Source organism: Blennius ocellaris (genome assembly GCF_963422515.1).
Source record: "Blennius ocellaris genome assembly, chromosome: 7".
NCBI classification, from domain to species: Eukaryota; Metazoa; Chordata; class Actinopteri; order Blenniiformes; family Blenniidae; genus Blennius; species Blennius ocellaris.
The window spans coordinates 12,618,435-12,638,047 of record NC_137656.1 but is presented as its reverse complement, the minus strand read 5'-3'; the positions used below and the strand labels follow the sequence as shown (position 1 = coordinate 12,638,047).

At 41.0% G+C, this 19,613-nt stretch overlaps 2 protein-coding genes across 2 annotated transcripts in view; both read left to right on the top strand.

The window, feature by feature from the left end:
- The window catches only part of grid2 (glutamate receptor, ionotropic, delta 2), a gene marked incomplete at both ends in the record, with an annotated part of 484,572 nt that extends 478,952 nt beyond the window's left edge, over nucleotides 1–5,620 (top strand). The window contains one exon of the mRNA XM_080499738.1: nucleotides 5,159–5,620. Within this exon, the coding sequence (XP_080355864.1) occupies nucleotides 5,159–5,620 (462 nt within the window). The remainder of the gene's footprint in view (nucleotides 1–5,158) is intronic.
- A 6,998-nt stretch (nucleotides 5,621–12,618) lies between these two features.
- On the top strand, nucleotides 12,619–13,992 carry atoh1a (atonal bHLH transcription factor 1a; the record flags this gene model as incomplete). Its single annotated transcript, XM_080499992.1, has 2 exons — nucleotides 12,619–12,889; nucleotides 13,151–13,992. The coding sequence occupies 2 exons, from the start codon at nucleotides 12,619–12,621 to the stop codon at nucleotides 13,990–13,992; spliced, it is 1,113 nt and encodes a 370-aa protein (XP_080356118.1).
- Nucleotides 13,993–19,613: the final 5,621 nt, after the last annotated feature.

The following is a 19,613-nucleotide window of genomic DNA, read 5'->3' as shown; positions in this document are numbered from 1 at the left end:
CAGTTGTGTCTCCTTTGTTACAGCTATTCGTTGAACAAGACCAGCGGATTACCGTGCATGTACAAAATGATTTCTCACAACAACCTTAATTTCCACCATAAAAAAAGGACCATTGGTAAAATGTATATAAAACAGTATGTAATTGTTTTTGAATCTCAAAAACACACATCATTCATAACAATCCTTATTTTTCATTCCTACTGGACATAGACGCACACACAGATACACTCACTTGCCCACACACTTGCATGCATACATGTAGCTTCCATGTCACTTCCATCTTGTCAGGTTTGCATCAACATAATGAATGTTTAAAGTATGTGTCAGACACATCATGTCATAATCTATATCTCCAGTTTGTTTTTAAACACCCTTCATGCGTTGGGGAATTTCACTTCATGCCTGTTCCTTCTTCAGTACCTGGCTTTCAGTAACACATGCACTACCTGAGTTGGATATAATTCACCCAAATCACTGTCACGAGTAGATTCATCTGTTCAATTGTATAAAGAAATATTTCCACTTTCAGCATACATTCATCTATACATGCCTTCTCTATACATAACCCTAAAATCCACTGTTTGACCTCTAAAATCTGTGTTTGTGTCTCTGTCTCTGAACTAAAAACATGCATTACCACCTGCTGTACATGTCTAAATATGCCTTCACATCCGTACGGTTTGCTGCAATGGTGTGTTTAATGCTTATGATTGTGGGCTGTCTGTCAGTGTTTGTCTGTGCTGAAGTTCTGTGTTTTGGAATGGCTGCTCCTCTGCTTCTTCTTGGTGTAAACTGTGTGCTTCTCAGTATTTCTGTCAGGGTCATATAGTTGAAGACACTACACATAGACACATCACCATGCTGGCTGTTATAGGTAAGCAGTGGTAAAAACCGTTTCATGACTGAGCACATTTAACAAGAACACTATGTAGACATAATAAAGGGCAACTGTGTATTAACGGCTTCCCTTGCAAGTTATTCCCGTTATCTTGGGATCGTTCACTGTGCTTTTATTACTGCACTTCTTATATCTGGACTTTATTTTCCTTTGGTACACATAAAATGGATTTTACAAAGGTTTTTTTTATCAGTCATTTCCCTGTACACAACAACACTTTGACTATACACAGAAGCATCTGAACTCATTCTCAGAGAGTAATATGGGTGGGTGTGTTTGTAAATGCTGACACTGTAAAGCTAATGAAAAATTGATCAACTTGTGCATTTAACTTTTTTTTTTTTAAGAAGTCTAAAAAGTATTTCCAAATGAGTGTCCAAGCACAGTTCATTCATAGCAGGGTGTTCATATTGCTTTTCTCTTTTTTGGCCTATATACATATGTTGGATCTGAGGTTGGTATGAAAGAGTTCTGTCATTGAATTAAATCACAAATTTCAAAAGTCAAAGTAACATAACATTTATTAGCCATTGTCAGAACTCTTCCATAATGGTAACATCTGTGGTTTTGACCATGTCTTGATATTTCATATAATCCATGTAGGTTTAGCACGAAAAGAGCTGGCACTCCTTCGTGTATCAGCACCTTTGGTACAATCAACAAAGTACAACCCCCACCCCTACTCTTTTTTTATTTTAATTAACTTTGAAGTTTGCAGTTTGAAAAGGGGGCTGCCGCTCTACTCGTTCTAACTCTACACAATGATCTGTGTCACTGTGGCTCAAAGCTCTCATATTGCCTTTTTGTTTTGTTTTTGTAGATAAGTACTCTGTGTTGAGGGGTGTAGCGGGCGAGGGGGAGAGAGAGGGAGAGAGCAATACAAAATGGCATTTAAACATCTCCCCTTTCCAGGTATATAAAGACTGTGTGAATGTCTCTCTGAGGACAACACAGAGCGACCTGCTTAACTGTGTGTGCTGACTGACTGCCATGTCTTTCTTCTTGCTCACCCCCCACCCATCTGTCCCTCCAATTTACCTCTCTCTCCTCCACCTTTCCATTCCTCCATCTGCCTGATCTTGTCCGTCACCCATCTTTCCTTTGTCTGCGGCTGTCTGCCTGTGCGTCTATTTGGAATTTGTTTTGGAACTTATGTTATTCCTCTCACTTAACTTGCATGCATACAAACACAAAAATGATACACAAATGACTCCACATCTCTTTTTTTTTATCACATCTCTCTCTCTGTCTCTCTCTTTTCCAAACCTGTATTTTGCTCACACAAACGCACTCACACATGCGTGCACCATCTTGCACATCACACACACTCACACCAGACGCAGGCAGATGGCCCATCTGCCAGGCAAGCTGCCGATCCGCGTCCTCACAGCCCCAGAGAACATTGTCTCGTGCTGGGCAGTCAGACCCTGAACCAGAACCCCAACACTGCCAACACCACTGCCCCCACTGCCACCCATTACCAGCCCCCAGCATGCTGCGACATTCCCTGCGCCCTGATCGTGCAACACTCCTACGAATCCAACCCTTCCGAGCTCACCCCCAAAATGAGAATGACCACCTTCACCACTTCTCCACCTACTCCAAGGTTATACATACAATAGGATTTTAAAAAAAATTTTTAAGTCATATAACTGCTAGAAATGCTTCAAAATAGATGCGTTTTGAAATGTCTATGAATGACACTCAAGAGGGATGATGAACATCAGGGAGCAGAGTTCAAACTTTGGTGATCATATCAGCAGATCTCTTTACAAGAGTTCAAAAGACTTCTTTTTTTTTTTTTTATGTGTTTACCTGGCATGGTGCCAGTTTACTGTATGTGCAATAAAACCATGCTGCCATAAGAGGGAGTCGTTTCTCTATCAAGAGACGGTTGGAGACTAGTCTTTTACAAAAAAGTGAGAAGTACAGGTTTTGTAATAGTATATAAAAAAAATTAATGTAAATGCCTGCTGTGATGTATTTATTTTAAATTACATATATATTTTTACAAGATGTCCAATTTCAAGTTGGGGTTTAACTTGGCTTTGTTCTCCAAATAAGGCCTTTTCATCACACAGTAATTCAGAGACACACAGATTTTTTGAGTGGTTAACATATTTTGTTTCATCATCAAGTTTATTTGGGTGACTCAAAGTTAACTTAAGCAGTTATACAGCAGGCATTGAAATGATAAGCATACCCCACCTCTCAAAGTAATGTACTGTAAGGGCAGGTCAGGTCCTACCACACCCCCCTCCCCCATAAATGTGTCCTCACCTCACATCCCTTTTACCCTCTTCCTGTAGTTTCTCCTTTCACAGAGAGCAGACTGATCATTTGTGATTCATTCTTCTTCTTTCACCTTCTTTCATCTCTGTCAATACCAACTCCCCCCCCCCTCCGATATCCCCTCCTTCAGTCTGTGTATGATAGTTTCACATCAAACATTAGCGCCCCCTCGTCCTGTCCTTTCCCCTGCCGTCCCATTTTTAGAGGGTAACCAGGGGACACCGTCACCCGTCCCCTCTGCCTGTGAGCCACAGACAGTACCAGAGCCCCCAGAAACAAAGGACACGGTCAGTAAAATCATCTTCACCCCCGGTAAAGTGACTCCCACAAATCACCAAACCCCAGTTTGAATCTTTCTTGCTCGTCCCACCATAAAGTGTGAAACAGCTAAATGTGACACCTTGCAATATCCTCCACCTGCTCCTCTGAGACCCTTCCTGAAAACTGTATCTTACCTTCCTCAAGCCAAGGAAAGCACTGTGGCACACATGTGTGGACAAGGCAATAATATACAAGTCTCTCCAGCATCTTCTCCCAATCCCAACTGTTCACCTGAGCCCTCACCTCTCTATATGCTCACTTCATTCTTTGCAAGCTGAACTCCCCTGTATCACCCCTTCCCCACCATCCTATGCAGTGAAAGCATGAAACACCTCTCACTGAGTGTTACGATCTTTTAGAGTATGTGGATAAGCTATATATCTGCAACTATAGTCATAAAATGTATGCTTTTGTAATTCTGTGTAAGTTTCATTTAACTTTTAATTAACAGTTAATTTGAAGCTTAAGTTTAGTGTATGTGATGTTTTAGATGGAATTGCTAAGATTGTTCAGACTGTAAAGCACTGTTTAAGTTAGATTATCTGCATTGTAGTATGTCATTTTTTGTTCAAACAGCTACTGTGATCATTATGGCCAAGTATGAATTTAGATGAAAATAATAGGTCACTCTAACTATCAATTTATTAAATACAGTGGCCATAATGGCATGTTGTTGACAAAAAATTGGAAGAACATTTTAACTTTCTTCATAGTATAAGTTGCAAATGAAATTTGATAGTGGATAATGTATAGTAATGCTTGCGCTAATAGACCTAACACCCTGGAATCACGGAGCACACAGCATGACAGCAGTGTGTTTTCAATGTGTATTCCAGATTCTCTGCACTCCCTTAAAGACCTTGTAGAAGTGTATGTATGTTTATCTCTTTGGATATCCTGACCACCGCTCAGAGTGTGCTTCTCTATCCCTCCCTACATCTCTCCCTTCCTCTCTTTTTGCCCTCCTCAACTTTACCTCACATCCCGTCCTCTCACATGTTTCTTTGTGTGATGTTAAACATGTATTTTATTACTTTCATGTTGTATCTTGTCCATTTTCTCCACCTAATACAATCAACTGCAATTTGGATATTCTTTTTATGACTGTGCCAAATTGTTTGTCTGTGTTTGCATGGTATCCTGGCCTCATTTTCCATCATTTGCTTTGTCCAACAACCTCCCACTGCTTTCACTATACTTCCTCCTATCCATTTATATGGGTTGGATGAATGCCATCCCTGTTGCTGGATACAAATACTCCTCATTTATGGTCTATTTTTCCAACCGTATCCTCTCTGCACATACTCTGCTTGCTCCCATATTCATTATTTCACAATCTGCTATGCTTCCATTACATCCTCTCTCATTGCTTTCTTCATACATTGTTATTTTGTCCTTTTCTTTTTTCTCTCCTTTTATCTTTTTCGTTCTTTTCTCTTTTTATTTCTGCCCTGACTCTCATCCCTACAATGAATCTTTCTCCCATCTCTTCTCCTCCATTCTTCTTCTCACCATCTTTCCTCTCACCATGTCTTCCTACCTTCCCTTCGCTGCCCTTCCCGTGAACATATCTAATCTTCATCCATTTACCATCGTTGCTTCCTCTTCTTCGTTCTACTCCTCCCGCCTTCCCCTCCCCACCTGCAGGACGATAAGGAGATCGACCTGGAGCACCTACACCGCAGGGTTAACAGCTTGTGCACCGAGGATGAAAGCCCCCACAAGCAATTCTCCACCTCTTCCGTCGATTTAACACCTCTTGACATGGATGCGCTGCCTGCTGCTCGCCAGGCACTTGAGCAGATCAGCGACTTCCGCAACACCCACATCACTACCACCACCTTCATCCCTGAGCAGATCCAGACCCTAAGCCGTAGCCTCTCCGCCAAAGCCGCTGCTGGATTTTCTGCTGGTTTCGGTAGCGGTGGTGGTGGTGGGGGCCTCCAGGACCATCGGACTGGTGGTGTTGGCCCTTTCAGGCAGAGGGCTCCCAATGGTGGCTTCTTCCGCAGCCCAATTAAAACAATGTCCTCCATCCCCTACCAACCAACAGGTCCAGGACCCAACTTCGGATATGGCAATGATCCAGACAGGGGCACCTCCATATGAGGAGTTCCTAAGGATGTGGTTGTTTTGGGAGGAAGAGAAGGGGGAGGAGTAGGAGGTGATGGAGTGGTTTGATGTCAGTCACAGGGCGATAGAGTGAATATGTGGTGGCCAACCTAAAAAGTCAGAAGACAGAGATCTGTGTACATAGGAATCCTTCTGTTTTCAGTTTCTGCTTGGAGTGTCTGTTTTGTATGTGGAGAAGATGAGGTTAGAGGTGTGTTGGGGCATCCCCTATCCTCCTGCAAACTATGCCAGTGAGATGCTCAAAGGTATAGGATGGGAGGGTGGGGGCTTGAACCTTTTCTTTATTGTTGTTGTTCTTGTGATTGTTTGGGCGATTATTTTGGGAGATGCGTGTGAAAGGGGGTATTTTTCTTCTTTATGTTTCATAACATGAGGACTGCCTCATGGAATGGAAATTTGCTGATATGACATGACTCCTCCTACAGTCCAAACCCCCCCTCAGAGGGTTTAGTTTATACTTGTCCAACAACAGAAAATATTCTATATTCTTAGCTACAGTGCTCTCGTTGGTGGATGACCAGTGGACTCCTTAGCCATGAAACAAATCCAAGGGGCTCTATCTAATAAGTAATTATGGAGCTGTTATTTTGGGTTGGAATATAGGACATATGGTTTTGTCAGTATCCCTGGGAATAAGTATGGGCATTGGTCCTTTGTAGTGTTTAGAAAAGGCCCCAATCTCAGTGAATATTGGAAGATTCTTTTTCTCCAGTTTTGCTCTGCCTTTTCACTATATGGGAGTTCATACTCCAGTTTTTGCTTCTCTGGTGTTGGTTCACCACGACCTGGGGTTCTCAATGTGCAATCATTGCCGAGATGGTGTCCAAACAGTGGCCTGACCTGACCTAAGACTAAATAGCTGAACTGTCGCTGACACGGTCCCGGTGCATCGATCTGAAAACTGTTGAAATGCCATGACAACAGTGCAACAGTATGACACTGTAGAATCACCAATTTGGTGCATCGACCTTAAACTACTTCTGCCATTTTTTTGGGTGCATCAGCCTGAAACTGTTTCACCATTTTGATGCGCATCAACTCTTTGTCGATCCCACTGCACTGTACCAGTGCCCACAGACCTGTAAGTGATTGTATGTAGATCTGACCTTTTCTTTTCTCACCTGTGCTGTGCTATCTGCTTTTCAAGTGGAGGTGAGATCCTTGAATCAGACTCTGAAGAGGTATGGTAAAAATGGATGATTAAAAAAAAAAAAAAAAGCAGCTGAAAGACTTATAAAAAAAAAAATACATAAAAGACAAACCGAAAGACTTCAAGAAGCTTATGCTTATTATATGTCTTTTATTAAATTTTGTTTATGAGAAAAAAAAAAGATTTTATCGCGTGGAATGTGTTTTGGTCAGGAAGTACAAAAAATTACATTGTTCTGAGGTGTCTAATTGTTTATTTTTTCTTTTCAGCAAATTTTGAAAAACTGCTAAATGAGTGCTGTAGTCTCTGGTTTTGCATCATTAAGTCATTCAAAGTTCTGCGTTTGAGTTTCTTTTGTTTTTGCTTAATTTTAGTGCTGCCATCGCCCGGTTGTTTTTAAAAGCTGAAAGTTCATTCTGTAATCTCATGTCATTTTCAAGCTCATGAATCACTTCTTATCAGGTCCAAGTGGTGAAATGGAGTTGATTTTGCATTAAGGAGAAGCCATTGCAACAGCATCTTCAGTACAGGCCTTATTTGTCAACTAAATAGCTGTACCCTCCCAACTTCCAGTCAAACCCAAAATAGCACCCGGTACTGGAAACAGTGAAGAGCAACAAATCATCGGTTGTGCTGTAAGTCATGTGAATATGTCTTGAAGAGGCCATCAGATCCGAGCGGCTGCCTTTTAAGAGACAAGGCCAAAACACTTCTGTTTCATATCTCTTGTTTTAAGGGTACTGTTTGTATAACTTGTTTTGGTTTTTTTTAAAGTGCCAATTAATTAAAATGAGACCACTAAGGTGCATTTTTGGGTGAAGAATGGGAGCGGTACATTAATAACATACTTTGTGGCTCACAGGGGTGGGCGGATTGGTAAATTGAACCAAACCTTTTTCCACTAACACTGTATTAATAATTGATAATGTTAGTTGTTTAGAACAAGTTTTCAGTTTGTTATCTTTAAGAACTAAAACTGCAAAATGTTGTGTGTAGAGAACTCAGTCAAGCCACAGTGTTTTAAAGCAAGCATTTTTAGGCATTCTTTTCTTATATTAGGCTACAGTATGGCTATCGAATGACAAATAGGACACAGACGTTTAAAATTTTTTATTTAGTATAAATGAAAGAGACATTATAAAAATGTATATTTTACATGGTGATGCTATTTTTGTTTAACAAAAAGAGAAGAGTATATCATGTTGAGCTTTAGTTTTGAGTTGAACAGTCACATTTGGTTTTTCCCACATCCTGCCCATGGTAAACATAGAACACACTTTTATTGGTTTTCTCATGTCATACGTGATACATTTTGCTGGCTAAATAACAAAAAGTGGCAAGTTCACTAAAAAGAAAGCATGCACAAACTTGCTGTTTTGCTATCTGTTAACATTTATAATTTCATACATAGAACTACAGGATTTACTTGATAATTTTCAAAAATTTATGATGTACAGTATTTAATATAGGCCTATTTTGTTGTATGTGTTGCATATTATTCAAAAACCGAACAAACTGGGGCCTCTGTTACAAGTGGCAAAGCTTTCTGTGTATAATTTGTCTAATAAACAGGTTTTCTACAGTGGGATAGTATTTGTTGTCTCTGATAAGACTTCAATGTGATTTTTTTTTTCTTGTGAACAAATTATGAATAATTGCCACAAGGATTTTTATGTGGTTTTCAAAGTGTGTCTCTCTTTTCCCCCTGGGACATAATTACAGAGTAGAAGCACCAGTAAAGATTTTGGTGGGGGAGCTTTTCCCAGTATGCTTTTAGAATGTAAAACATGGCAAAAACTAATTGAATATAATGTATTTACACTCACATTTCATTTTGAAACTGATTTATTGACATATTTATCGGCTAAGTCACAGATTGGACATACCAAGAATCTTTTTTTGTTGTTGTTATGGATCACAGCAGCAGTTCACAATTCTATCTTGTAACATGAAAAATATCAGGAAATCCACAATTCCAATAAAACTTTGAGATTTGGGAGTACTAAAGGGAGGGTTTATCTTCCCACATTGTTAAAACACCCCGGGGAGCTGTTGTTGATATCACTTCTAACTTATTTCATCTGCCAATTACCAGAGAATCAACCTTTGAAGAAAACACCATAAAACTCTGTAATGCCTGTCGTGTTGCTTCGGCATTAATAGAGCAATCACATACTTTCTATTACAAGCAGCAGGCATGACTTTTAGTGAATGTGGCTGATTTACTTTTTTTTTGCCCTTATTTCAAGCAGTGTTGCCAATTGTCGTGCTGCTAAACTGATCCAGATACAGGTAAGTATGATCATCTCAAGCTAGAGATGTTGTGACTACTTAGGATGTGGTTCTTTTTAGTTCATGATTCTTTGAGTTCTTTGTGAAACATCAGATGGCTACTGGTTGTTTGTTTTATCTAAGAGTCATGTGAAATAACAGACATCCATTGTTAGTGTTGCTTCATAACTATGTCAATTGAGGGTGGGTTAGGTCGTTCACATGTCACAATGTAATTTTTGACCTTTTTAAAAATCAAAGTGTCACTTGATCCAGAACAAATGAGCAAAATTGATTGAGGCAGATGGTTTCTTTGTTTATTGGTTGTTGTTTTTTTAATCTTTGCATGAGCAATCTTTTTTTCAAATTCCAATCCATCACTGAGTAGCTTTAAGCAGAAGACATGATATGATGCTCAAGGAAAAAGTAGCAAGCATTTGGGTGATATGAGATCATATTATGTGCATAAAAAAAACTTCAAGCCTGAACTATGCTTTTGTGTCTCACTTCAAAGCCCTGCATACTGCTGTTAACAGCTGGACAGATATACTGCTGGGGAGACTGCTGTCAAGTTCATTGGAGCATTGCAATGCAGTTAGCCGCGATATCCAGATAGTGGCGCTATGTCGCTCCCAGAGCTGCGCCTCCGTTTCAGCTCTCAGCTTCACTTTGTGGTCCGTGTATTTCTGTCAGATAAGACAATAAAGTATCAAACTGAAAGCATAAAGAAAGAGTAAATGTATCAGATTGTGTTCATGCTTTGAATTTCACTAGAAAGAACAAGGGACACGAAGTTCATAATTAGAGATCAATGTTGTCTTGATTTTGCGCAATGGGTACAACTAAAACGATTCTGTCCTCAGGCTTGTTCATCGAATTTACCTGACTTTAAATGTACAAAATAATCTCTAGGAGTACAACTCATTAATTCCGAAAATCATAGAGTTGAACACATATCTTTGCTGACACGAAATGCAACTACAGTTATTTTAAAAGGTCATGTAAACTCTGGAGGTGATTATTCGGTGTTTAAACTGTAACATACATAACTTTTCTGTACAAAATGTTCACCATGGAGTTATTATTAAATCATTACACTTAGCCAGAGGTCCAAAATAGTCCACAACTTCTTATTTCCACCTTTTTTCTTTTTCTTTTTCTTTTTTTTTACTACAGTAAAAAAGTTTATCTACTAGATCTTATCCAGCGACAACAAAACTTTGCCAGTTTGAGTTATGATGCAGAAGTTCATTAAAGTTTCATTGTCATTGATTTAATGATTTTAACAATGAGGGTTTGAAACCCCTCACTCCAGCCTCGTGCCCGTCGCGCCCCGGTCTCCTGGGAGATGGGAATGAGAAGGGGCAGCACGCAGACTCTCCTCGCGCATTGGAATGGGAGCCCAGCCCTCTCCCTGGAGGCGCCCCCCAGGCGTGACCAATGGAACATAGAGTCTCCATTGTGGCCACGACACTTTAATAATCGCCAGCTACAATATCCAACCTGTCGGTAGCTTCAGGAGCCCGGCCCGGCCCGTTGGACAGGGGGACTGTAGGTGGGACGAGGGGGCGAGCGCTCGGCGCCAGACCTCTCGCCCGCAAGACGTCCCCATGATGAATACATGAATAAAACATAGGAGAGATTGATGTCGGGTTATCTCTGAAATTATGGGATTTCTTCACACAGTTTACACGTTCCCACAATTTCAAAAGCACTCATACGTGGTGTGTGAATAGTAATCCACACTGCTTAACTTTCAATTAAGTCTTTTTTGTTATGAAATTATGTCTATTTTTAAATGGACCAGGCTATCTTATGTTCAGTAGAAATAAAGATGAGGCACTACGTGGTTGGTAGATTAACGTTCAATCCTCTTAGCAATGGCTAAAATATGTTACTGTAAACAAAGCAGTGAATGGGGATTTAGTCATTAAAAGTTTAGTCCATATAGGCAGTTTGTCCGATCAGACCCATATAGTGTGATTTGTCTAAAAGGTTTGGGGCAATAATCACATATGTTAAACGTAATCCCGGGGGGTCCAACACCAGTTCACCAGAGGATCGAATCCGGCCGCAGGATTAATGTCAATGAAAATGCGAAAGAAAATAATGACTTAAACTTTTTGTTCATCAACACTGAGATCCGACCAATGAGGCACACTAGCTGGCTGGCTTCTTGCTTGTAAAGTAGCATCGCCATCAAAATCGCTCGATGGGGGCTGCAAAAACACACAAATCGAGGGCTTGATTTAATTTAGCTCAAGCTGCATTTTGGCCAAAGGCTGTTTTAGGCTGTCTCCAGCGGCTAAATTTGTATGTATTTTAACTTTTAACTTTCACTTTAACTTTCAGTTTGTTTAACTTTGTGAATTTCACTTTGTTGAGGTTTAGGAAACACATTAAATGATTCAAAGTGTACCTCAACATTACAAAAAATAAGACAATTTAAAGTTGACCAAGTTTTTTGTGGGGTTGTTTTTTTGTTTGGGGGGGGAGGGGGGTTCTATTGTTCAGTCCCACTCCAAAAACAATGGGGCTGCGTACGGTGCCTGGGTAAAAAGAAAAGAAAAAGAGTTTGGCACCCCTTACGGTAAAGTATGCTCGCGCATGCGTGCACTTTCCCCATTCACAACTTGTACACTGTATAGATAAGAGCGCGCGCCACTTGCAGCCAGTGTCAGCACGGAAACAGTGTAGAGCGCTCATGTTTCCCTTCCCTGTGAAGCTCTTTTTTTAACCGACAGGGCGTTCCGAGACCCGGATCAAAAGGTTTTAGACCCTCCACAAAAGAAAACTGGAAACTGGAGATGATCTTAGGATGAATGAATTGACAATGAGCGCGCGAGCACCACGCAATGAAAATGGCCTTTTTTTTGTTTTGTTTGTTTTATTTTCAGTTGTCTTTTGAACAAGTTTGTAATATTGTAAATACTTTCATTTGTTTTGTGTGTGGTACAGTGTCAAATGAAATGTTTGTGAAAAAAAATGACCAATCTGTTTAGTTTTTGTGAGTGGTGGGCTTCAGTCTGTGTTTCAGACTTGGGAAGTTCTGGGAGGAGGGCGATTGTTGCTTCTTAATCCAGACTTGGATTATGAAAAGTACCAGTGCCTCACCAGCTCCCTCTTTCTCCTCTCTCCTTCCTCTGTCATGTCTTGATGCAGCACGCCTAAGCAGTCGTCTCACGCCGTCCACGCTTCTCACCTTAAATCGTCATCACCTGCACGTGCGTCCGGTGGGAGGTTCCCCTTACCTCCCTTTGCGTTAAACACCCCCTTGAATCGTAACGCTATCATAAACAGCCTAACTTCGGGGGGCCATAAACGTATCTCTCGGGTTTTGTCGAGGCTTCTCATTGGACGTCAACACGCGACCAGCGCGAGGAGGGGGGCTTCCAGACGCGTGCCGCTTTTTAAACCGACGCGGCGCCTTGAGACATCAGAGAAGGAGTCCCGCACGCGACAGTCATATCCACACATTGCGACAACGCCTCAGTGCGAGTATCCAAATACTTTTCCCGCCCCTCATTTGGTTAGGAATTAGTTTTAGGGAAAGATGGATATCCTCACTCTGGAAGACTGGAGCGAGGGCGCACGGGACGGGGAGTCCCTGGACTCACCGCAGGAAGGATGCAGCAGAGCCAAACTGATGGAGAGGGGTGGCAAGGAGCAGTTTGAGGGTTCCTGCTACGACGCTGGACTCAGACTCGTGGACAGCGGCAGTGACCCACGCGCCTGGCTGGCTCCTTCCACTGGCACCTGCGTGGCACACGCCACTTCACCCGACTACCTGCGGCACTCGCCGTGTCCCAGCACCGGCTCCTATGGTGAGACTCAGCAGGCATGCATACAAGTTTGGGAAATTAATACAAGTTTAGAGAATGTTCCAAGTCAACGAACGCAGCTTGCACAACGACATGCGCGCCGCGATTAAGTTATTTTGTTTGCAAAGAAGTTGGAAACATGAGTAGGCCAGTTATTTTTGATCAATTGAGATGCTGGTTGATTACAAAGCAAAGAGGCTTTGCAAGATCATGTCTCTGAAGTTTCATCAGGCCTGTTGTTAAACTTGTGTTTTCACCTTTCAGAGAGTGGCTCCCCGGGGTCCTCGGGCCACCCTAGTCCCCCCAGCTTCCGAAAATCTGCCAAGAGCCCCTCCTCCTCCTCCTCGCTCAAAGTCAGAGACCTGTGCCGCCTGAAAGGCACGCTCCCCGGGTCCGAAGAGGAGGCGTCCATGAGACAGAGAGCCCCGTCCAACAAACCGGCCAACGGCGTCCAGAAGCAGAGGCGGGTGGCCGCCAACGCTCGCGAGAGGAGGCGCATGCACGGCCTGAACCACGCGTTCGACGAGCTGCGCAGCGTCATCCCGGCTTTTGACAACGACAAGAAGCTCTCCAAATATGAAACTCTACAGATGGCGCAGATTTACATCAACGCCCTGGCTGAGCTGCTCCAGGGTCCGACCTCCGCCAGCAGCAGCAATACTGACACCTCCGACTCGAGCGCCGCCTCGCCAAAGTGTGACATTATGCCCTCGCCCTCGGTGGCGTTCCAGGAGGCGTGCGACATGCAGGACATGACGTCCCTCTCCGGGAGCAGCTGTAGGACAGCGGCGGCTGTACCCGTGTCGGGCAGTAGTTTACTGCACATCGGCGGGCTGCCTTTCCGACCCTCCTTCGAAGAAAGTGCTTTCTCTGGTCGGGTTGAAGAAACGATGCGCTCGGCCTCACCGTCGTCCTCATCCCGAGCAGGGGGCTCGCAGTTTGGAGGCGGGGGAAAGAAGGAGTCCCCCCGGAGCGACGGAGAGTTTTCCCCGCACTCCCACTTCAGTGATTCGGATGAAATAGCGATGGAGCTTCACTCAAGCGAAGAAGACGACCTGTCAGAACTCAAGCTACCCTCGCACCACCCGCGCGCCATGGCTTTCTAAATGATTGTAATTATAGCTTGACGTGAAGCCTCCAACACTGTAAAGTTTGTAAACTGTGTCAATCATACCATGCAGTCTATCTGTATTTTCTTTCTTTTTTTTTTAAAGACAGTTCTGCGTAAAAATAAAAAAAATAGGTCATGTTAAATTTTTAACTAACTCTATTTTGTCAACTTGTTGCACCGTCTAAAGATTATTTTTTATGTGAGATAGGCCTAATTCGGTTCTGCCAATAAATGTATATCCTATAATTTCCAGTTTCCATGGAGACGTGGCTGGAAGACCCCTCTGCCATGTCGCGCGCCGCACTGCCACGGGTATTCCCCATCGCGTCATTCCAACCAAAAATTTTAAAAAAAGCTGTCTTCCACAAAATCATAACTTTATGGATAATTACTTATATTTGATAATGTAAAGCTAATTTTTGTAGCTCTGACATGAGGTTTGTTGCGATGTATGTTTGTAATGGATAACTTTGTACAACGTGTTTGTTTTGCAACTTCAAAAGTTCATGATGCGCACTTTAAAATATGCGAGCCAGAGGCTTCAGAAATGCGACTTTTTATTCTCAAACCATACCCAACATAGTTTTGCTTTGTTTGCGATAGTGTAGTACTGCCAATTCCACACGAATAGCCTATTTAATGTAGCCATCACTGCTGCCTTCTTGTGAAATGTGTTTGTTGTTTTCACAAACGTTTGTGTGTGTTTTTTTCTTTCACTGGATGAAATGGATTATGATATGTGATGTATTTATTGCTGAAATGTTTTCATTTGATTTGCTTTTTATAAATCCATAGTTGACGTTGCTAAAAAAAAAAAAAGCAGTCATTTTTGCCATTCTTTGTTATGTTCATTTAATTTTGAGAATAAAAATGCAAATGTAAATATAAATTCTCATTTTTTTTCCACGGATATTTCAATGTTAGTGAACTATTTTATCAGTATATTAGTTATTTTTTTCTTTAGTGAGTCAATTATAATGATAATAACAATACTGATTCATTATTATTATTATTATTATTATTATTATTATTATTATTATTATTATTATTATTATTATTATTATTATTATTATTATTATTATCATCATCATCATTATCATTATCATTATTATAAGGGTATCAGGTCCAGCTTAGAACCTGATGATAACTTTTTCTGTATATACTCTATAATAGTTAACTTTAGGCTCATTATATTTAGCAGTTGCCCAATATGAATTGAAACTTATGGTCGAGAGTTTAGAGAAGCGACCTTTTCCCATTTTCATCCCCGTGGCTCCCTGAACAAGGCCCACAAACTCGGCTCCTTTCTTGTGTTGTTAAAGTTAATTAAAGTTAGTTAAATGCATTTCACTAAAGGGATCAACAAAGTGTCATGTTATAGAATTAGAATTTAGTTGAGAATTTATAATTCTATTCCATGATACTTTATTGACCCCTTTAGTTAAATGCATTTCACTAAAGGGATCAATAAAGTATCATGGAATAGAATTATAATTTAGTTGAGAACCATAATTTACAAATTGTGTTGAATTCACCGCATTAATTGAATGAATTGGGGCCTTGAAGTAAGTTTGAGAGCTTAGGAAACCAAAATAGGGTCACAAATTTACGGAGAAATATTTACTTCAAACGTCACGAGCTGACATTTCCATTGAACTAAAGAGTCCACCTGAAACGTGTCCAACACGCGCTCGTTTGCCATATGCCGCAGGTGCACGCGCCCCTGCCTCACTGTCCTGTGATTGAGCGCTCTGAGCCGCAACTTACAGTTTTACCGCAACTTGGCACTAAATCATTGCACAATGTTGTTTTCCTGCAAGAAACCTCTCCGCACTGCCGAGTCTAACCCCCCTGAACTCTCGCCACGTCCCCCATTTGGTGAATACCAGATTTGTTAATGGGGAGTGTGCATTAATTTCAGGCCATTGTTGGCAGGCTCGTGGGCCGAGGTGTTGGATGGCCTCAATGAAGCACGCGCTGTCAGCTGGTGAGCGCTCGCGGGTCCCCGCCGTGTCCCCGAGGACCTGACTCGAGAGGGAGCACACTTTCTCAACTAAAGAAAAGCCTGTGTGCGCACACACACTCTCTCTCTCTCTCACACACACACACGTTAATACACTTCACCGTCTTCACTTCTTTCATTCTCTTTTTTTTCTCTCCCCATCAACTCAAACAAGCACGCGCGTCACGCTCAGCCAACGCGACTGCTTGACTCCAGCGCACCTCTCTCTCTCTCTCGCTCTTCGTCTCTCTCTCTCTCTCTCTCTCTCTCGCTCTCTCCATTTTTTCACCTTCAGCTTTGTGATGCAACCGTGATGTTGGGGAAAAAAACATGACACACAAAAGTGCGTGACACACAAAAAAAGAAAAAAAATAGAAATTATTTATCAGAGTGGGCAACCTGTTCACTACCTGTCACTGTTCAGTCTCCCACCCACTGTGTTCAGCCAATCACAGCCCGTGCCCCTGTGCTCGCCTCCTGACTGCACGGAATAAAGGGGAATATAATAAGGATGGGTGCTGAATTATTCACTGAATTTATGCAGGTAGGCTTGTATCTGGGTATGATCAGACGATCGTCCGCGCCGAGTTCGCTTTGCGGTGAAAGGAGATCAAGTTTCTGTAAACTTTTGAAAGGACTGAAACAGCAGCGGTGATCACCTCTGTGAGGATTTCATTAATCGAGATTCAGTGGCAGGCTTGAAGAAATCATCAGACGTAGACAGCACCTTAAAATCAGTATAGTCTTTCTTTGGAAAAAAAAAAACTTTTATTGAAAAGTTTGAATAATGATAAAAACACCCAAAACTCAAACTTCTCCCTGAGTTTTCCCAAAGAACCGAATAAGAAAATTACAGTTGTTATCAAAAACTTTGTTTGATAAGTATAAAGCTCCTTTCAAATACTTAAACCACAACGAGGATGGAATCAATTTCTGCATAATTTGCATTACAACCTGTTGTTTTATGCCACAAAGACACCCCAGGGGCGCAACTTTATTAGAACACTCCCAGGGCATAAACATAAACATCACAATTCCACCATAATATCTGAAACTCAGGCAAAAACGGCATCTTCGCATTCCATTTCTTTCCCAATTTTCCCCAAGTCGTTTTATTTATATTTTGTTTATAAGCTGGTGCAGAGCTTCTAATATCCGTTATTTCTATACACAGTGTTGATACTCATGGAAAGTGGGAGGTAAACACAACCTGTCGAACAGGTGGGAGGCTGGGCATGTCCAGGTTTCACTGTTTCATGCACATCAATTATTTATGCAAGAGACGTTATGAAAAATAACAACAGACTGATAAAGTTAGGTAGAACCTGAGACACACTGATGAATGTGCATGGAAAAAAAAAACAAATGGAAAAAAGTTGATTGTGACTCCAGGTTGGTCTTAACTTACCTTTTTAGGACATCAGTGAATTGCTTGCATGTTTATGGAAGCTCATTGACAGAAATCTGATAGTTTTTCCATTTGTGTTTAAAACACATTTGCTCAGGCTCTGTCTTAGCTTGAAATAATTGTAATGGATAATTTTTCTCTTTGCTATTGTCAGACACTGTAACAAGTGGCAGACATAGGGCATTATGTCTACATCCACACCTGTTTGTGGAGATTGTAGCAAAATATAGTGTTTTTATGGCTTGGAGGGTGAAACTACAGTTTTTTTTTTTGTAAAGGTTACTTGTAGCAAAACCACATTCAGGGAAGCAGGTTGATGCATAAAATGTTAAATACATGTGCTCTGTACTTTATTGGCAAATGTTGTCTTATCTTGTCTTGTGATGTTGCTGCGCTGTGTCTGGTCTTGTCACGTTGCATCGCTTCATATCCTATCCTATCCTATCCTATCCTATCCTATCCTATCCTATCCTATCCTAACACGTCACATCTCATCTCGTCTCATCATATTTCATCATATTTCGCCTTGTCGCACCACTTTGCATCGCTTCCTGTCCTGTCTTGCCCTGTCCCGTCCTCTCGCCTTGTCTCGTCTCGTCAATTTTCATTATTAACCAACAGTAGTGTCTCCTAGACCATCATCAGTTCAGCAATATATTCATACACATTCATTTTGAGAAACACCACCACATTACTTTGAAAAACAGAGTGCAGGATATTAGTATTATGTTAGTCAACATTATTCAAGTACTCTTTGCCTTGTACCTCAGGACTTAACAGCACTAAATGTTGTTTTCTTGGAAAATATGATGTACAAAACATAAAGAAGACATTATGGTGAATTAAATTCTATTCACACTTAAAGAAAACTTTCTTTTCATTAAGTTTTATAAAGTCTGAAGGAATTACACAATATTTGTGTGTATTCAACACACTTCAATTCTCTGTAGAAATGCTCATTAAAACAAATGTATTCAGAGAAATTCACATTCCCCCGCTTCCTTTTTAAGGAATAGAAAGGCACTTGCATTTTGTATGAGATATGGGGAGTCGGGCTGTGTGCAGTCCAAAAAGCCACTGGTCTCTCTGGGGACCCAGAACAAAGGGCAGAACTGGGCCATAGTTTCCATCTGCTGTCCCAGAGAGAGAGGGAGAGAGGGAGAGAGAGAGAGAGAGAGAGAGAGAGAGAGAGAGAGAGAGAGAGAGAGAGAGAGAGAGAGAGAGAGAGAGGAGGCAAGGAGATGGGTGGTGGGTGAGCAGGAGGGGAAACGTAGAGAGCAAAGAGAGACATGAGCAACAGGCAACATGGTGGCTTCGAGAGCGTGAACAAGAGGTAATGTTGTGATCAGTTCAATTCATCTAGCCTAAACAACTAAAGTCTATCACTAACAACCAACCTTTATTTAACCTTACCCTTAAATTAACCTGAAGCCCTCACCTCTCATTAACCACTGCAGCCCTGTATTATCATGTACTGTAGCGTAACCTATAGTGGTCACACAAATACACACTGCAGCTGTGACGCAATGAGCACCTGTTGTGTTGCTCCAGCTCAGCCTATCAATTCTTAATGACTTCTACTGGACATGCAGTCAAAGAAATTGTTTCATTTCTGTCTAAAAGTGTCTTATTTTATGTGGCAGAATACACAAGTTGATTATGTCTACCTGATTTCCATTTTGTGTATTAATTTTCAACAAAAATAAATGTTACTCATTATTCAGCTTGCAAATTTCTATTGTGTTTTGAAGATTATATGATCGTAATTGGGTTTGCTCCTGATATTTTTGTAAAACTATTATTACAGTCTGCTCTTGACATCCAAAAGACTGTTGTTTAATATGTTAGTGAAACAAAAGTATTAAATATTGTTCATTAGCTCCAACAGTCATATAACCTGCTCATTGATTATTATGCAAAGTACTTTGGAAGGAAAATGTTCCTTTCATCACTAAAGTTATTATAAAAGATAATTATCATGATAAAATATTAATATCTGACTAAACCTTAGATAAATGTTTGACAACATTTTTTCTTAACATTATATTATTAGAGCAATTTTTGACTGTGTCACTTTCTCCGTGCATGATTAGTGTGAGAATAAGATCATACTGATAGAGTCTATGTTCTCATTTATGGTTAATAAAATATAATTTCAAGCAGTCTACTTTGGAGACTGATTGACATTATTTGAAAAATCATCAAC